A 16,492-nucleotide genomic window follows, 5' to 3' on the forward strand; every position below is an offset into this window, starting at 1 on the left:
TATGACCGTGTCCGTAGGCGGCAGTGCCTAGATACTACTCAGGTGAGCTTGCATTTACCTTAATGAGCAAGGCATGATTTGGCTGTGAAGGTGTATTAACGAGTAGGATGTAAGGTGTAGTCCAGTCCTTTCTGGTTTAAGGTCCACGGGGAGAAGGCGGGGAAGGGGGGCACGAGCACCCCGCACGGGCCGCGCCGCCCACGAGCTACTAGTATTTAAAGAACAGTCTAGAAATCGAGGGAAAGGTTTCAAATATTGAATACAATATGTAGCGGTCTGAATAGAACACGGTGTCAATTGCCCTATGAAAATCATCACACGTACTCCACGGGTGATTTTGCGATATTTCGCGATAAAGATTTCATTTCATGATCACTCATTAGCCATTCATTGGTTGTTTCACATAACGAACATCACTACATATTAGTAGCCTAGTAGTAGGCGCGATTAGGCTTTCTCCCATAGACAGCAACTCTGCTCGTAGTTAGTAAAAATCTTGGCTATCCAGAAATTCAACAGGTAGATTGGAACATACGTTTGAACATAAGCGTGCAGTCTCTTATCCCGCAGCTCCCGTTTGACGACAGCGTTATGGATCTGGGCAGCATCAGGGCTCCAGCCCAGGACCTGCGTATACAAGCGCAGAGAGTAGGAGTCGATAGCTTGCTGTAGCTGCACTGCCTGGTACTTGCCAATTGCTTTCAAATGCGGATCACGAGGCCAGGGTGAGAACGGTAGCGCGTAAACCGTCAAGGTGACATCCTCAAATCCGGCTGCAATCATCCAATCTTTCAGCTTGTGGTAAATATTCAACTCTCTTCCACTCTTTTCCCCGGCAAAGTTGACGGCCTGCTGCCATTCCATAAGCGCGGAGCCTTGTGCGAGAGAGCCATCATCACTACGGGCCCACACAGCACTCTCGTGGGATTCAAAGTATCCGCCGGGTTTGACATGGTTGAAAATTTGTTTTATAAACCTGGGCCAGTTGGTCACGCATCTGTTGACTGTGTTAAAGACAAATCACATTTAAGTTTGGGGAATGGTGGCATGCACATACCCTGCCAGACATCGTGCATGGATGAAGTCAAAGTGGTTCAGTTTATACGGCCATTGGGTTTCGAAATCTTCCATGATGAACTCGATATTCGGGGCCACCCAACTGGGCTGAATGGGACTGATATCATTTCCAATGACGCGGGCGCTCGGAAATTTCCTATCATCCAGGGTCATTCTTCCGGCCATGGATAGCGGAATAAAATAGAGAGGGGGGATTTACTCGGCAATATCCAAGGCCCAAATACCTGTTCCAGTTCCCAGGTCAAGAATGTTCTGTGGTGATGATGTGATAGGAGCATTGTAGAGCTCCCCTCCTAAGAGCATCAGCCATCTATAGCTTTTGTTAGTAACTATACTGATTGACGATGAAGATGAATAGGTTGCGTCACACACATATGATGAGTCTGACGGTACAGTCGGTCAGCTTGTGAATAAACAATGCTAATATGGATAGTGTCTTACCAGGTCCATTCGATCTTGCTCCTCCTCGTCATTTGGCATCCTAATATGGTCAGCATTGTCAATCAGGGGCCTCTAGAAGGAAGCATAAAATTACATATAATTTCCCTATTCCCATGTCAGTTAGCGAATGAAGCCTGAACCCGACTCGGAGGGCATGGGTCCATGAAGGACAAAATACTTACTGAGTCAGAACTGCAGTACCGTCGGCCATTTTCGTATTCGAACTCGAGCACAGTTGAGGACAGGGAAGTGAGATCACTCAGGTCATCATCGAATTCGCTGTTGGTATCCTGGAAGGTTTTCCAATGTTAGATTGTCAAATCCCAGGCAATCATGAGCTTGCAGGCCCATTTTTTACATACATCGGTGAAATTATCGACTGCAATTGGAGTAGGTGCGTTAAGAGGGGTCTGGCTATCGGCTGGAGTTGCGGTTAAAGCTGGTTCGGATGGCACCGCGGAGGGTGTATCGCGGGGACTCGGTAACATTATGACCTCGGGATGGGGAATAGAACAATGAGAAAAAAGAGGGAAATTCGAGAGGAGGAGATTTGGGACAAAAATAAATCCCCCCCGCTTAAGACCCCTTTTCAACCAAATTTGACACAGTCAGAGGGGCTTGGGTTTGTATCCAAACTGTCGGGTCCTAGGAAGAGCTGAACTTGCAAAAAAATGTATGATCTATCATACTCCATACATTTCTCTTCCTTCCGCATTCCGTAAAAGCCAATGAAAATCCCCGAAATATGCCGGAAAATAACTCCACTCCGAACACTTGTTCATGAAATTATTTTGGTTGGTTTTAGTTGGTTTTCGTTCGTATTCTATTCATTGCGGTCTGTGTTTCGTGGGGCGGTAATATCAGGCAGAATATTTCCCATATTGAAACTCTCACACGGATTATTAATCATTATTATACGGCGTTTTGTATGAAGGATTGCAAAGGATTTAAAGTTGCTTTTATGAACTATTCCGTCCTATCTACTCTCCGTAGTACTTTTGTTTATTATAGATCTCATTTTTGCGTATCAATGATTTATCCCAGATCCATTCCTCTGGATCTTTTAATTTTTCAGACCATGCAGTTGACCAGGATTGGTATCAACAAACATCCTGTGACCCTAGAGTAAAACTCATACCTGCTTCCAAAGCTGTGCACGAAGAAAAAAAATATGTGTCTTGTGGGTACTCCTTAGTTCGTAGAGCTAGGTTCTTTTTTTCTTCTCATTTGATATTATTTTATATTATTTAATTTATTTTTCTTTTTCTTTTTCAATCTCGCAACTTGAACCCGTCGATTGGCCCCCACGGCGCTTTTCGCTCCATTTTGGGGTTAGCGTGGAGTCCGTGCCATTTTACCAGTTGACTAAATATCTCGGCAATAACAACCAGGAATTCAAGAACTTGAATCTCTAGACTCTCTCACCGGAGTCACAATATCTAACATTTGAACGAAGAATAGTGCATCCCGACCAGTGGATATCTAACTAGCTCCATCTATGCTATAGTATAGCTTTTGTTATTCAAGTTCACACTTCAAACTGTTGCCGTCCCAGCTCTTCCGTCTCCATGGTCAACTCCTTCACAAATAACGAGCTCAAAAAACCCACTGCACCAAACGCGGCAAGCTCATACCAAATAGCTTGCATGGCATCTTTATATGCATCTCGAATGAGATTTCGCAACTCAGGCGAAATATCAACCGTTCGTACATATGGGATAAAACTCACTGCCTGACTGGGATCTTTCAACAACGCCACAGAAGCGGGCAATGTGATGCCGTCGATTCTGTTAGCAAAGACGCTACTGAATGTGGTGGCACCGACTGCAAGGCCTATCAGGGCACCAAATAGCCGAAATACGACCATGATTCCCATTGCAAGACCCTGGTCCTCGGGAAGAGCACTAGCTTGCATTGGAATCGGGGGCACACTGAAAATGGTACCGATGCCAATTCCTGCGATCACCTGGAAACTAGCTGTGATAGCAAGAGATGATGACCTATCCCACAGTGAGAAAATGCCACAGCCAACAGCAAGGAATGCCCATCCTGTCCAAATTTCCCATCGATATTTTCGAAAGAAATCAACGGCGAACGCGGCGATGCCCGTGAAGACAAAGACAACGCAGCAGAATGGGAGAATCGAGACAGATGATTCAAGTGGCGACTCCAAGTATACTGCCTGGAAAAACAGAGGCAGGTATTGCAAAAGAGTGTAAAGGACGAATCCATGAATGAAGCTTCCGAGTAGCGTCATTGAGGCCGTTCGAGAGCGGAAGATACGGTAGGGAAACACAGGATCACTCGGATATCTCTCATAAAATGCGAACGCGACCAATATCAAAACCCCAATCACCAGTGGGACTATGGTTCTCCAAGAGCTCCAAGGGTATATATTCCCCGCCCAGCTGAGTGGTAAGGCGAAGAGAATACAGCCGGCGGCGAAGACAAGCATACCAAGCCAATCAATTCGAGCAAATTTACTGCGAAAGGACTGTTCAATGGGTTTCAGACGCATGAAAAAGACAGCAAGGAAGAGAGCAACACCAATTATCGGTAGGTTAATCCAGCCAATCCACCGCCACGTTACATACTCGCTGAAAACTGCACCGAGGATGGGACCCGCGATACATCCCGCAGCCATTGGAAGAGAAAGCAGTCCGATATAGATTGCCCTCTCTTGGAGAGTCGTGATATCGGCGACAATGACCTCACTCAGTACATCAAGTCCACCACCTCCTAGTCCTTGGATGACGCGTCCCACAATCAGGACTGCCATACTGTGTGCGACAGAAAACACGATAGATCCAATACCAAATAGCGCGAAAGCCGCGTAAAGCGGCTTTTTGCGGCCAATTATATCGGACACGCTTGTATAAATCGGCTGAATGACTACGACTGCCACTGTGAAGGAGATATTGGCCCAGAAAGCGGTCAAAGTGCTTCCTGAAAGATCTCTGGTGATGACCTATCCAAGGGGAGAAAATATGTCAACCAGATGGTCTCAAAGAATCAAGGGACTGTGACAATTACCGGAATTGCAACTGCTAATGTTGTAGCATCCAACGACACCAAAAATACCATCAAGAGCAGCGCTGTGAATGCCAGAAAGAATGATAGAGGCTTTTTTCTGCGACGTGGATGTGCTTCTTCAGGATCACCCGACGCTGAACCTTTTGAGACATCTTTCTTCTCTGCGCACTCGCTTTCACATTCAAATTGGGATTGAGAACCAGTGTCAGACACCACCAGATGTGTCTTGACGGGGGGGCTCTCTCTTGTTCAAAATTTTTGTATCTATTGGTAGCGCCATCTTGTTGCCAGTTGTATTTCAAAATATATTCCTTACCAAACTTGACATCCCCTCAAGGGAGCAAAAGGCACTGGCATATATATGCCAGTGGCATCCTTCAAATGTTCAGATTTTTACATACATGCTCCAGGGCTGATGTGATTAATAATTTGAAGCATTTGTCAGCTCAGCGCTAGTAGGTAGTAGCCCTGGAGGCTAGTATTTCCGAATCTCGGAGTTTAAAGTACCATGGATGATTGGATGATTGGGTGCTTTCTGATAGAACATTTTGATTAGAGATGGTGTGATTTGATCTTATCAACTAGGTCCGAGTCACTATTATGTATATATTAGGATAACGTATAGTAGCACTGATGGAAACTTGAAGGAAAATACTAATATTTTGTCGAAAGGGAGAAATAAAACCGATCATCTATCGCTGGCAAACTCGGAGGAGCAATCAACTTGAAAACCGAACCTCAGGCTTGGAACCTTGGAAGTGGTAGAAAATGCTCCCAGTCGAACCTCAAATGCTACCTCCCTGATTGTATGAATATTTGAAGTTCAAATGTTCAACATTGAGATGTTGGCCCCGGGGGCCGGGCAGGTAGGACCAGTTGACTGACATCTGGAGCACATTTATGTGTATTTCAGTAGTAGTATGGAGTACTCCGTACTTCAGCCCCCATTTCCGAGCATACTAGTCTGAATGTGTCAAGACTTAAAACTCAGGGGGCCAACAACGCAGATCTCAGGCTTCAAGGCAACTTGAGATATTCCCCGCTTTCTGACTCTCATTCTATCTTCCAATCATTTCTGTATGAGACTTTTTACAGATGGGAATATTGTACGACTATCTCGAAGTTCTTCGCCCATCATCTTTCCGTATCACGACTGAATCACGGATCTCTTCTTTCGATCTCGAGCATGGGCACCTATGGAATCTTATTAATCGTTTTGATGCCGACGATAACACAATAGAAGAGCTCTTGGATAAGGGACAGACACTGGCAGCTATGACGCTAAATGGAATTGACGTCCGATAGGAAGATCAAGGCAAGGCTATTTTCATATTCACCATCGTAACCGTTGTGTTTATGTTTACACCTTTATCATTTGTGACCAGTTACCTTGGGATGAACACAATAGACATTCGAAATATGCAAAACTCGCAAACACGTTTCTGGGCGATATCAATCCCTCTCACAGTGTTGATCATTTCCATGGTGTTGTTTGTCGCACTCCAAGCAGAGCGAGTTCGAGATGCCTTTGAAGTCTTATTCCAACCTCGTCATTTCAAGAGAAGAAGAAATATGTTCATAAATTCACATGACGCTGATGAAGATGATTTGCACTCTATGATGGAGCAGCTACCAGTATCGAATGGGAAGAAACCATTGAGACAGCGAATACGCGGATGGAGAAATGTAAAAGATTGGAAGAGTCAACCTGACTCAAGTTTGAAAGTGTGATGGCATTTCTCAGCTGATTACCCAAAATCTCGATTTATCTTCTTTGCTAGCTGAGAATTACATCAGAGTAGTTGAATGGTTATCAAATTCTGAGAGCTCGGGGATGATATGTATACTAGTTCTTGGCCTGGAGAAGTATTCTCTATGGCTGCTTACAATAGATCCCTCCAGGGCTAGGTTCCTGTTCAAATGTTACTATCGAATGAATGAATTTTCTTTTTTTAAAATAATGATACTTATAGTAAATCTGCATTATTTCTTAGAAAGATTGAGGCCAGAACCATGTTTAAGCTAATCTTGATCTTGTGGCCATGAAAGGTGTGATCCCCAAATTCTTTCATTTTCTTAGCCCTTTTTTTGCTGAAGGAAATCATGCCGCATATTTGTAATCTCCAGGGCTCGTTTTTGAGGCCCTGCTCATATGAGTTTGGAAACTTGCATTCATGATATGTTGTTGATTGGTCATATTGAGTTCACTCCATCAGGTCATCATGATATTGATTGGCCATATCAGGTTCACTGAGATCACCTTGATCCACTATATCAAGATTACTATTTATTGTTATAACTTGAACGTGAAAGTTGTTTGATCAATACATGATCCTACTCTTTCATCTGCGCAATTTGTTTTTTCTTTCCTTTTATCCACTATCCCGCGCGATTCCTCGATGATGGTGATTATTTCGGTCGGCAACGACAATGAAAGACTTGCTCAAGCTCCAACATCCCAAGCTTCCTTGGATCCTAGCCAGAAATTACAATGCCATTTGATAACAAGCCCAACATCTCAGGTTGATTCTATCGATTATCCCGAGGGTGGCGGTGAGGCCTGGCTAGTGGTACTGGGTGCATTTTGCGGCTTAGCGGCATCATTGGGGATGTACAACACAATAGGCGTCTTCGATGCTATCATCTCCATAGAGATATTGCCAGATGTCTCTTCTTCCACCATAGGATGGGTTTTCTCAGTCTATGCCTTCATCGTGTGGATTTGTGGAGTACAAATCGGTCCAACATTTGACGCAATGGGTCCTCGGGCACTGATTCTCGCCGGGAGCATTTGCACAATAATTGGTATATTCTCTATAAGTTTCTGCAAAGGCAAGAATATAGATCCCAGCTTGAATTCACTTGAGCACCACACATCCCCAGACCACTATGATCTTTAGCAAGACCTTGCCTCTAACAAGCCACAGAATACTATCAGTTTTTTCTCGCACTCTCGATCCTCACAGGAATCGGCTCCTCCCTTCTCCTTACCCTGTCCATGGCTTGTGTCGCCCATTGATTCATGAAGCGTCGCGGTCTCGCCAGCAGAGTCGCATTTGTGGGGAGCGGCGTCGGTGGAGTTATTTTTCCCTTGATGTTACAAGCTCTCCTCCCACAAGTTGGCTGGCCATGGTCCATCCGCATTCTTGGATTCGTTCTGATTTCTTTTTGCTCCATAGCCCTGACATTCTGTCGGAGTCGAGTGCCTCCTCGGAAAGGAATAGATACTACTTGGCGCGATACATTACCAGACCCTACAATGTTCCTGAGATGGAACAGGTGCGTTAGCGATGATGACTGCCGGTATGCTCTTCACCGATTTAGCGTAATTTATCCCAATCATATACGTACCGAGCTACTACATCGATCGACAGCATCTGTCACAGGCAGAAGCGATCACAGGCTCGGCAGCTTTTGCATACTAGCTCCTCGCCATTCTAAATGCTGCCTCTTGCGGAGGCCGGTATATCGTGGGGGATCTGGCCGATCGGTTCGGTCGGTATAATACCATGATTATCTCCTTGTTCTTTTGCACGGTTTCCGTCCTAGGCTTCTGGCTGCCAGAAATTGTTGTACCAGGCCTTAGCAACGATGCTTTACTGATTATATTTGTAATTCTGTTTGGCTTCTTCAGTGGATCAAATGTCAGCTTGCTACCGATATTCCTGGGTCAGCTGTGCGAAACCCAAGAATATGGCCGATACTATGCGAGCTGCTTCACGGTGGTAGCTTTTGGGGTGTTGGCAAGTCTCCCAATAGCAGGAGGCCTTCTCAATGCAGTTAATGGTTTAGCAAAAGAACGTTATTGGGGACTTGCACTATTCGCTGGTCTCAATTATGTATTCGCCTTCTTGTGTTTTCTTTGGGTTCGGATTAGAATAAAAGGGATGGGATTGGAGGACAAGGTGGTAAAACCACAACTTGATATGTATCATAATGACAACAGGCAAAAAGACATTTTATTATCATTTCCGGGTGATTTGAATTATCATTTATCTCGGGAATGTTTAAGGGAGCTGAAAAGAGGTGATTACCCCAGGCTTGATGATGCTTCACTAGCTTGCACCAGCGATATAACTACGTGTGTTAATACTCACTTTAAGTTATAGATGAAAGCCCTGGAGAGGAAGAAGACATAACAACCTCACACTGTACAATTTTTATTTTCTTTATTCTAGTTTTTGCAGATCTCTTAAATTTCAAGAACTAGGTAATCAGTCAGGGATGAATCAGGTTATGATGCAAATTGCGAGTTGACAACCTTGGAAACCTCCAGGGCTAAGGACAAAGAATTACGCAATCAATATTTGCGCCCGAGCATCCATCTCATTCACCTCATCCCATTCAACATTTGCAGTTACTATGATCTAGGAACATCAAATTTTATCACCTCGTCTATCCTCGTGTCACAAACTTCAGATCTCTGTCTGAGTACTGGTTCTCTTTTAAATATTCTATGAAAATGCAAATGGAAGCCTTGAAATCATCAAATGAATCAGAAAGATACAAAACTTCACATACTCGGTGGCTTGCTTTGACCCACCGCAACCCCTCCTCTCACTCCTCCTTCATCTACGGCGTGAAGTCCACAAAGATCTATTGTCGACCTACTTGTCCCGCACGTCTTGCTCGAAGAGCCAACGTTGAATTCTTTGATGACATCAACCAAGCCCAAAGTGCCGGTTACCGATCATGCAAGCGCTATCAACCCGCCAACACGGATTTCGTTGGAGAAAGGCATGACATCGTTGTTAATGTGATAGCACTATTGCGGATACACAAGGTGGACTCAAAAATGAAGCTCAAATTAAAGAATTTTGCCCAGGAAGTTGGAGTGTCCCCGAGTTATATGAGTCGCATTTTCAAGAGGACTATGGGTATTACAATAGGGACCTATATGGCAGAGTTCGAGAAGGTTGGAGATGAAGCAGAGACAGAAGACTTCAAAGAACTTTCTTTGATAAATCCGAAAGATACAACAGAACTCGAAATGCCAACAACGGTGACGCCAACTTCGATGACACTCCAATCGCCCATATATTCTTGCATTTCAACCTCAGATGATCTATTTGGTTTAGATGAAATTTTGAGCTTTGATAGAGACATGGATCTATATCTGGAGACATTCTCAAATAACAGTTTTTTGGATGATAACACCAAGGGATGGGAAGTTCCAGATCAATCGCTCATTTTTGAACCTTCTATTTTTGGAAGTACATGTTGTCCCTGTTCAGAGTGAGGGTTTCAAGGAGCCATCTTTGTACTCAGCTATTACAACAGTACTCCCTTTCTCAGGTATCAATATATCCAAGCTCTAGACTTCAAATGTTTGCCACAATTACAAGCAATTCTCGCATCATCGTGACTCTGTCATTTGAAGGATCAGTCAAATTTATCATCGAGAGAATTAATTGCAACTTGAAGTTGAAGCCATTGGTCGCTGTGGGGTGACTTCAAGTTTGCCTCTTTCAATTACATGTAGGTACTCTCTTTTACCCTTGGAATCACGATAGCATCGAAATGAAATATTGAAGATCTTCAAGTTTTTCTTCACGAATATCTTGCAGACTCACTCTGTTTTAGAAAATTGACTAATAAGACATCGTTGTATCCACCATGTGGTGTTTCAGGGGTCTCTAGTGTGGTCGCCTGATGACCCGAGCGAAGGGTTCACCTTGCAGATTTGTCGTCATAAATCAAGTCAACATCACTATGAATAATGTAGATGTGAAAATCACCCACATAGTTACTAGGGATGTCAAACATTTGAACTAGGTCCGGACCGTATTGGTTGGCAATGGGTACATATTGCATCATTTTCTTGAAATGCTGAGAATGCACTAATATTTGTGAGCTAGAATTGACAAATGAGGAGCTTACCTCGAAGTCCAGCAGGTTGAAGGATCAAAGGATTGTTTTTCAATATTGGAATATTACAGAAAACAGTAAATAGTGGGTAAAGGAATGAGCTATCTTGCCTCTCCGCTGAGCTTCAATGTTTTTGTTCAAGGAATTAGGAATACCTGAAGAACTTGAGGGCAACCTTGGAATACAACATTTGAAAGCCTCTGGGCTATAAATTCCATCTCATATTACCGTCTTTAGCATGATTTTTAATAAGCCCAATAATCTTCTAAAGACAGCTGGATTGAAACTTGACTCTCAAAGTTTCCAAAGACTTTTCGCATATATTCAATCATGGCTGTTTCAAGCTTAGACTATCATCAATTTACCTCACTTGACAAGACATGCCGTCAACAGTTCACTCAAGAACTACTCAGCAGCTTTGAGGTAACCGGATTTGCCAAACTGCAGAATCACCCATTCAGTGAGCAGGAAGTGGAGGATTTGTTGTTATGGGTAGGAGATGTCCTAAACCCTTTCCCAGATTCCAACCTCTACTGACTTACTCTTCGCGTACCAGAGCCATAAGTTCTTTGACCGGCCCATTGAATTGAAGGGAGAAATTTCGAGCAAACCAGGTCCTCAGCCTATGCGTGGCTACACTCCTTTGAGGGTCGAAGAAGTTAGCAAGCTTTATTCTGATACCAAAATCAGAAGCATGACTGACTCTAAGGTAAGGCCGCATATTATCCCTTCCCAAACCTGCTTAAATTGCACTCATTTTCTGATCGCCATGATTGCAGGAGTACTTTGATCAAGGTCCTGAGCATGACACCGATTTTCCAAATCAGTGGCCTGAAGACCCGGAACTATCGGGCTTTAAGCCGTTCATGGAGAATTTTTACCGTAAATGCGATGAAGTCTGTCTCCAGCTCATAGGAGCCTTGGAAATTGCATGGGGCATTGAGGATGCGTCATTGATCGCTCGTTGTATACCTAGTGCTGCTGAGCTTCGATTAACGCACTATCGTGAAACCACTGTCAAGGAGATGCAAATGGGTCATACCAGCCGCATCGCGCCACATATTGACTTTGGTCCTATCACGTTATTATTCCAAGATGGCACTGGCGGCCTGGAAATTGAGGACCGGAGCACTCAGGATTCTGATTGCTTTGTTTCTATTCCCCGGCAGCTATTTCAGATATGATCGTCAATGTTGGCGACACACTGACCCGTTGGACAAACGGAAGAATCGCCGGCGGTATCTACCAAGTCACCATCCCAGAGGCGACCAAGCATGATGATAATGTGATAACATCTCGGATGTCCATGGCCTATCCGTTTAAGGCTAGTCGCGACATACCTGTCGCCCCTTTGCCCAAATTTGTCACGCAGACAAAGCCTGCAGTCTACCCGGACACCAGCGCTCTTGAGTTCCAAAGATGGCGCAACAGCGTCATATACAATCTTGACAAGAAGCAATATCCAAGTCAACCCAATAATCACAAGGCCATCATGGAGGTCGAGGCCTAATGGAACAATCTTAAAAGTCACAACGCACTCCAAGGGCATTCAACTCATCCCCTTAGAGGATCATGGCACTTTATTCATTCAATTCAACCTTGGAACTTGTATACCTATCAAATAATATTTGAAACGAAATTGCAGTGTTAATTTTATGCAAACGGCACATAGTAAGCCTGAATAAATCCGACTCGGACTTCTTCGTATTTTGAAAGATAGTAGTAGGTATGTCCGTGAACTCCATATTGGCATGAGCTCTTCAAAAAATGAATATTTGCATAATTTAGAGGATAAAGTTCTTTCAAACATTCTAAGCTCGCGGATTCGGCCCAGTTCACCCCGAGAAATAACATTTCATAAACACTTAGTATTTCGAACGTATCCGCTATGGCTTGCTGCTATCCAAATATACACTTGTGGGATCTCCAGGGCTGACAACCCGGGAATTCCGACTCATTGCTTTTTCTCTTTTTTTTAGCCTGATTGCTTCAATTTCTGGCTAAATTAATCAGGTCAGAGCTGTGCTATTTGAGAAGTTTATAGCTTTTACTATTTGACAAACATTCGAACTACACCAGCTCTCCAAGTTGTGGGTAGAACACAGATCGACCGCAATTTGCAACTTCGGCACTAGCACAACCCATTTTGAATGAATTTCCCAAGCTTCAGCAATCGTGAATATGATCTACGAGAACCCTATAGTACCAGGCTTTGCGCCTGATCCATCTGTGGTAATGGTGGAGAGCGTGTTTTACCTTGTGAATTCATCATTCCATCTCTATCCGGGACTGCCGATCTATGCCTCTCACAATCTTCAAGAATGGACACACATTGGTATTTTCCCCTTCAACATAACGAACCTTTTTTTTCTTTAATCAAAATTCTAATCATTATGTGCTTTATCCAGGAAATGCGATCAATAGGCCGAATCAGCTATCCCTAGCCAGAGCAGGAGTGGATGGCTTCCCCATCGGAGGAGGTCAGGCAATCATTGCCGCGACTGGGCTTTTTGCTCCAACAATCAGATATCACAAGGGGACTTTTTGTATAATTTGCACGAATGTGCGCAAGGAAGGCGATCGACTCAACACACAAAACTTCTACGTAACCACCCACGATATCTGGGCGGATCAGTGGAGCGATCCAATCTACTTTGAATTTGAAGGGATAGATCCCAGTCTCTACTTTGATGAGGACGATCACGTCTATATCCAAGGATCATGGCATGCAGGACCACTGGGCAACCCGACGTGTTCCATCCGTCAGTTTGAAGTGGAAATAACCACGGGCAAGCCTCTGTCTGAGATCAAAACCATTTGGACAGGCCATCTAAGCAAAGGCGATGTCGAGGGACCTCACATTTACAAGAAAGACGGCTACTACTATCTCATGGCAGCAGAAGGTGGAACCTGGCAACATCACTGTATCACAATTTCGCGTTCAACCCACATCTGGGGCCCTTATGAGAGTTACGCAGCAAATCCTATCTTGACCGGAGATGGCACAGATGAGTATGTTCAGCATACTGGACATGGTGACCTCTTTGAAGATGCAAGTGGAAATTGGTGGGCTGTTCATCTGGGCATTCGTAATGAAGAAAACAGGAGAGCTCCGATGGGTCGCGAGACTTTTCTCACCCCAGTCCACTGGTCAGAAGGAGAGTGGCCTCGAATTCAACAGACTCGTATCTCATTCAACTCAGTGGAAATTGAAGGCGGTCAAAATCTGGCTCTGGAGACATTCAAGAAGAATGGGCCTACGGATAAAGGCTTCCTTTATCTTCGAACTCCCCAATTATCCGACTATAAAATTTCTTTCGATCGGAAAATGATCTCACTCGTGGCACGAGCCAACAATTTGTCAGTTGGAGAGGGAACGGCTTCATTTCTTGGTCAACGTCAGCGGGGTCTGACTTGCACTGCCTTTGCCACTCTCCATCTGCAGCGAGATCAACTTCAGAAAGGCTCAGTGTCTTTGACAAAGGCTGGATTGTCAGTGTTTAAAGACGACATTAGACACATTGATTCATACTACGACTTTGCGACCGACTCAATATATGTCGCCCACACAAATAAGCTCAAGAGCAAGACCAATTCCGCCATTCTCAGTTCACATCCAGCAGCAGAAGATACAGAACTTATAATTTTTGAGATACGGGCCTCTCCGAATAAATATGAGTTCTTTTTCCGGGAAGTTCAAAAAGATATTGAAGATTCTTCATCCGCAACAGACTGGGTTTGTGCTGGATCAGTGGACACCATCGAAATGACGGCTTTGGATTTTACTGGCCCTTGTTTTGGCATTTTTGCGACTAGTCCAGAGCAATCAGAGGACGATGAACCCAAAAGAAGTATTCCAGAGGTTTTGTTTGGGGATTTTAAGGTTATCAAGTTGTCATAGAAACTGGAGACACCACGGTCTTTATGAACATTTGAAAGCAATAGAATTATGGAATATGACTGAAGCAACAGTTCATGAATCTTCAACCTTTCAATCAACTTTCTTAAGTGCTCCTTGAACTTGAAGCCTCATATCGTCTCTGTCTCCACAGCCCTGGAGGGCCAAATGAGTAGTAGCCTGAGTCGACTCGGATTAATCGATCTCAAGTGCTCTGCCTACGTGCAGCGCAGGACTTAAGAGTATAGCCTGATGCTTCAATTTGAAGTTTAATTGGGTAATTCATAGACATATTATAGAACTTGACATAATATTATTTGAACGTTCGAATATCAATAGTAGTAGAAACATAATTCCAACATTTGTCACAATTCATCATTCGGTGACCTTAACTCCGGTGACAGCCCCAACTCAGACAGACTCAGAGTGGCCATGGCTATGCTTAGAGAACTCCCGAATTGGGACACGAGCTTCATACAAGTCATCGATATCACCGGGCGACAGGTCTGTAGTATTCGGAACAATGGTCAAAGCTCCCAGAATGAGCAAGACCGATGTGCCTGCAAAGACAAAACCTGTGCGAGCTCCCAAGTTACCTGAGTCCACATTGTACATGTATGGTACAGTGAATGTAAACACCCAGGTAGTCAGGGTTTGAGCCATGATTCCAAGGGACATAGACTTGGCGCGAAGGCGTAGACTGGAGATCTCGGCCGCAATACTCCAGCCAGGGGCTTGCATGAAAGCCGCTTGTAGAGAGATCAGAACGTTCCTATTGACACATCAGTTAACTTCTATATGTGGCTTGATAGGGGAAGTTCAAATCTTACATGAGAACAGCAATAGCCCAGACCGGGCCCATGCCCTTGGCATAGTACAGGCAGCCGACGATCAATAGGACGGCAAAATTGATGCAGCAACCTCCGAGGAAGACCAGATTTGGCGGGATGCGTTGCATCACAAGTCCAGCAAATATAATGATAATGATAGCAAGGGCGAAGCCACCAATAGAAATATCAAAAATGTGGACCGTGGGAAGTCCGACTGTGATGAGGAAGTAAATAGACTGGGATAAGAATGGACCTCCGCCGATATTGACAGCGCCGAACAGGAACCACATGGTAAGGGTTCTCTTGAGGCTGCATCCCTGAAAACATTCAAAATAGCTTGCTTGCTCGGAGTTACGCGCGTTTTCCTCGGTGATAGTTTGAACGAGGTAAGCATATCGATCCTCCAGCTCACAATCGTCTCCGTATAAGAGGCGCATGGTCTTTTTGGCATTCTCGTGGCGGTTTTGCATAATCAAAAAGGGCGGAGTCCTGAGAAAATGTTAGCTCACTTGGGAATGTTTATAAGGGTTCATGAATCTTACTCAGGGGCTAGTGCATAAGCAATCATCGCCAATGCAGCAACACCAAATTGTATGGCAAACACGTTACGGAAGGCAACCTCTGCCGTATTGGGTACAAAAGCACGAATGACTCCCATAGCCACACCTTGCATGAACAGGATAAAAATGACCAGTCCCTTTTGAACTGCAGGAACCAATCTCGGAGGCACAACTTCAGAGGCGTATGTCGTACCCGTGGCCATGGTCATACCGATACCCAGGCCGCCGACAATCTTACCACCCAATAAGCTACTAGGCGTCTGGGCTGTGTATTGTACGGCTGCACCGGCTAACGAGACTATGCCTCCGATAACACCACACCACTTTCTCCCAATCCGATCGGCCAAGAATCCTGTTCCCGTTGCCGAAAGTGCTTGGGCCAGAGCAGACATGGAGGTCCAGAGAGAAGTCCAGAGGGAAGAAAGGTATAAGCTGCCTGCAGCATCAGCCTTACCAAAGTAGATGATGAATGCAGGCATGGAGATTCCAGCTCCATTGACAATCGTATCGTAACCAAAGAGAATACCGGAAGTAAATGAGATGCTACCTGTGTGAGAAGAGCAATGTAAGTCAAGGTCCAAAGGATAAGAGGAATGATGAATTGAATATCTAACAAATTAGGAGAGCTCGTTTGTGTTTCTTAATCAAGTTCCAGACAGACAATTCACGATCGAGCTGAAGGAACTCAGGCTCAGTCAACTCGATGTGATCGGTACCTGGTTTGGTAGTCATTGTGTTTGACTATTGCGATGTGTTGACGGTAATTGCTCGAGAAATGATGCTCT

The 16,492-nt window shown here is 44.4% G+C and overlaps 7 protein-coding genes across 7 annotated transcripts; 4 read left to right on the forward strand and 3 right to left on the reverse strand.

Moving 5' to 3' along the window:
* Positions 1-431: 431 nt before the first annotated feature.
* N7483_003051 (class I SAM-dependent methyltransferase) lies at positions 432-2,006 on the reverse strand (the record flags this gene model as incomplete). Its single annotated transcript, XM_057086488.1, has 9 exons — positions 432-474; positions 536-997; positions 1,058-1,213; positions 1,277-1,387; positions 1,450-1,460; positions 1,519-1,558; positions 1,613-1,623; positions 1,701-1,808; positions 1,881-2,006. 9 exons carry the CDS (start codon positions 2,004-2,006, stop codon positions 432-434), a joined length of 1,068 nt encoding a protein of 355 aa, XP_056946317.1.
* A 1,040-nt stretch (positions 2,007-3,046) lies between these two features.
* N7483_003052 (MFS general substrate transporter) lies at positions 3,047-4,602 on the reverse strand (the record flags this gene model as incomplete). The annotated part of the gene is made up of 2 exons (XM_057086489.1): positions 3,047-4,486; positions 4,552-4,602. The coding sequence occupies 2 exons, from the start codon at positions 4,600-4,602 to the stop codon at positions 3,047-3,049; spliced, it is 1,491 nt and encodes a 496-aa protein (XP_056946318.1).
* A 2,351-nt stretch (positions 4,603-6,953) lies between these two features.
* N7483_003053 (uncharacterized protein) lies at positions 6,954-7,570 on the forward strand (the record flags this gene model as incomplete). Its single annotated transcript, XM_057086490.1, has 2 exons — positions 6,954-7,356; positions 7,479-7,570. 2 exons carry the CDS (start codon positions 6,954-6,956, stop codon positions 7,568-7,570), a joined length of 495 nt encoding a protein of 164 aa, XP_056946319.1.
* A 490-nt stretch (positions 7,571-8,060) lies between these two features.
* N7483_003054 (MFS general substrate transporter) lies at positions 8,061-8,530 on the forward strand (the record flags this gene model as incomplete). The annotated part of the gene is made up of 2 exons (XM_057086491.1): positions 8,061-8,459; positions 8,498-8,530. 2 exons carry the CDS (start codon positions 8,061-8,063, stop codon positions 8,528-8,530), a joined length of 432 nt encoding a protein of 143 aa, XP_056946320.1.
* A 2,219-nt stretch (positions 8,531-10,749) lies between these two features.
* On the forward strand, positions 10,750-11,929 carry N7483_003055 (Clavaminate synthase-like protein; the record flags this gene model as incomplete). Its single annotated transcript, XM_057086492.1, has 4 exons — positions 10,750-10,911; positions 10,976-11,128; positions 11,199-11,490; positions 11,589-11,929. The coding sequence occupies 4 exons, from the start codon at positions 10,750-10,752 to the stop codon at positions 11,927-11,929; spliced, it is 948 nt and encodes a 315-aa protein (XP_056946321.1).
* Positions 11,930-12,600: 671 nt separating this feature from the next.
* N7483_003056 (glycoside hydrolase family 43 protein) lies at positions 12,601-14,320 on the forward strand (the record flags this gene model as incomplete). Its single annotated transcript, XM_057086493.1, has 2 exons — positions 12,601-12,754; positions 12,828-14,320. The coding sequence occupies 2 exons, from the start codon at positions 12,601-12,603 to the stop codon at positions 14,318-14,320; spliced, it is 1,647 nt and encodes a 548-aa protein (XP_056946322.1).
* A 408-nt stretch (positions 14,321-14,728) lies between these two features.
* N7483_003057 (uncharacterized protein) lies at positions 14,729-16,439 on the reverse strand (the record flags this gene model as incomplete). The annotated part of the gene is made up of 4 exons (XM_057086494.1): positions 14,729-15,089; positions 15,148-15,636; positions 15,690-16,254; positions 16,322-16,439. The coding sequence occupies 4 exons, from the start codon at positions 16,437-16,439 to the stop codon at positions 14,729-14,731; spliced, it is 1,533 nt and encodes a 510-aa protein (XP_056946323.1).
* Between the last annotated feature and the right edge of the window lie 53 nt (positions 16,440-16,492).

The sequence above is a fragment of the Penicillium malachiteum genome (assembly GCF_028827825.1).
Source record: "Penicillium malachiteum strain IBT 17515 chromosome Unknown utg000002l:1.0-8849297.0:1.0-8852440.0, whole genome shotgun sequence".
Taxonomy (NCBI): Eukaryota; Fungi; Ascomycota; class Eurotiomycetes; order Eurotiales; family Aspergillaceae; genus Penicillium; species Penicillium malachiteum.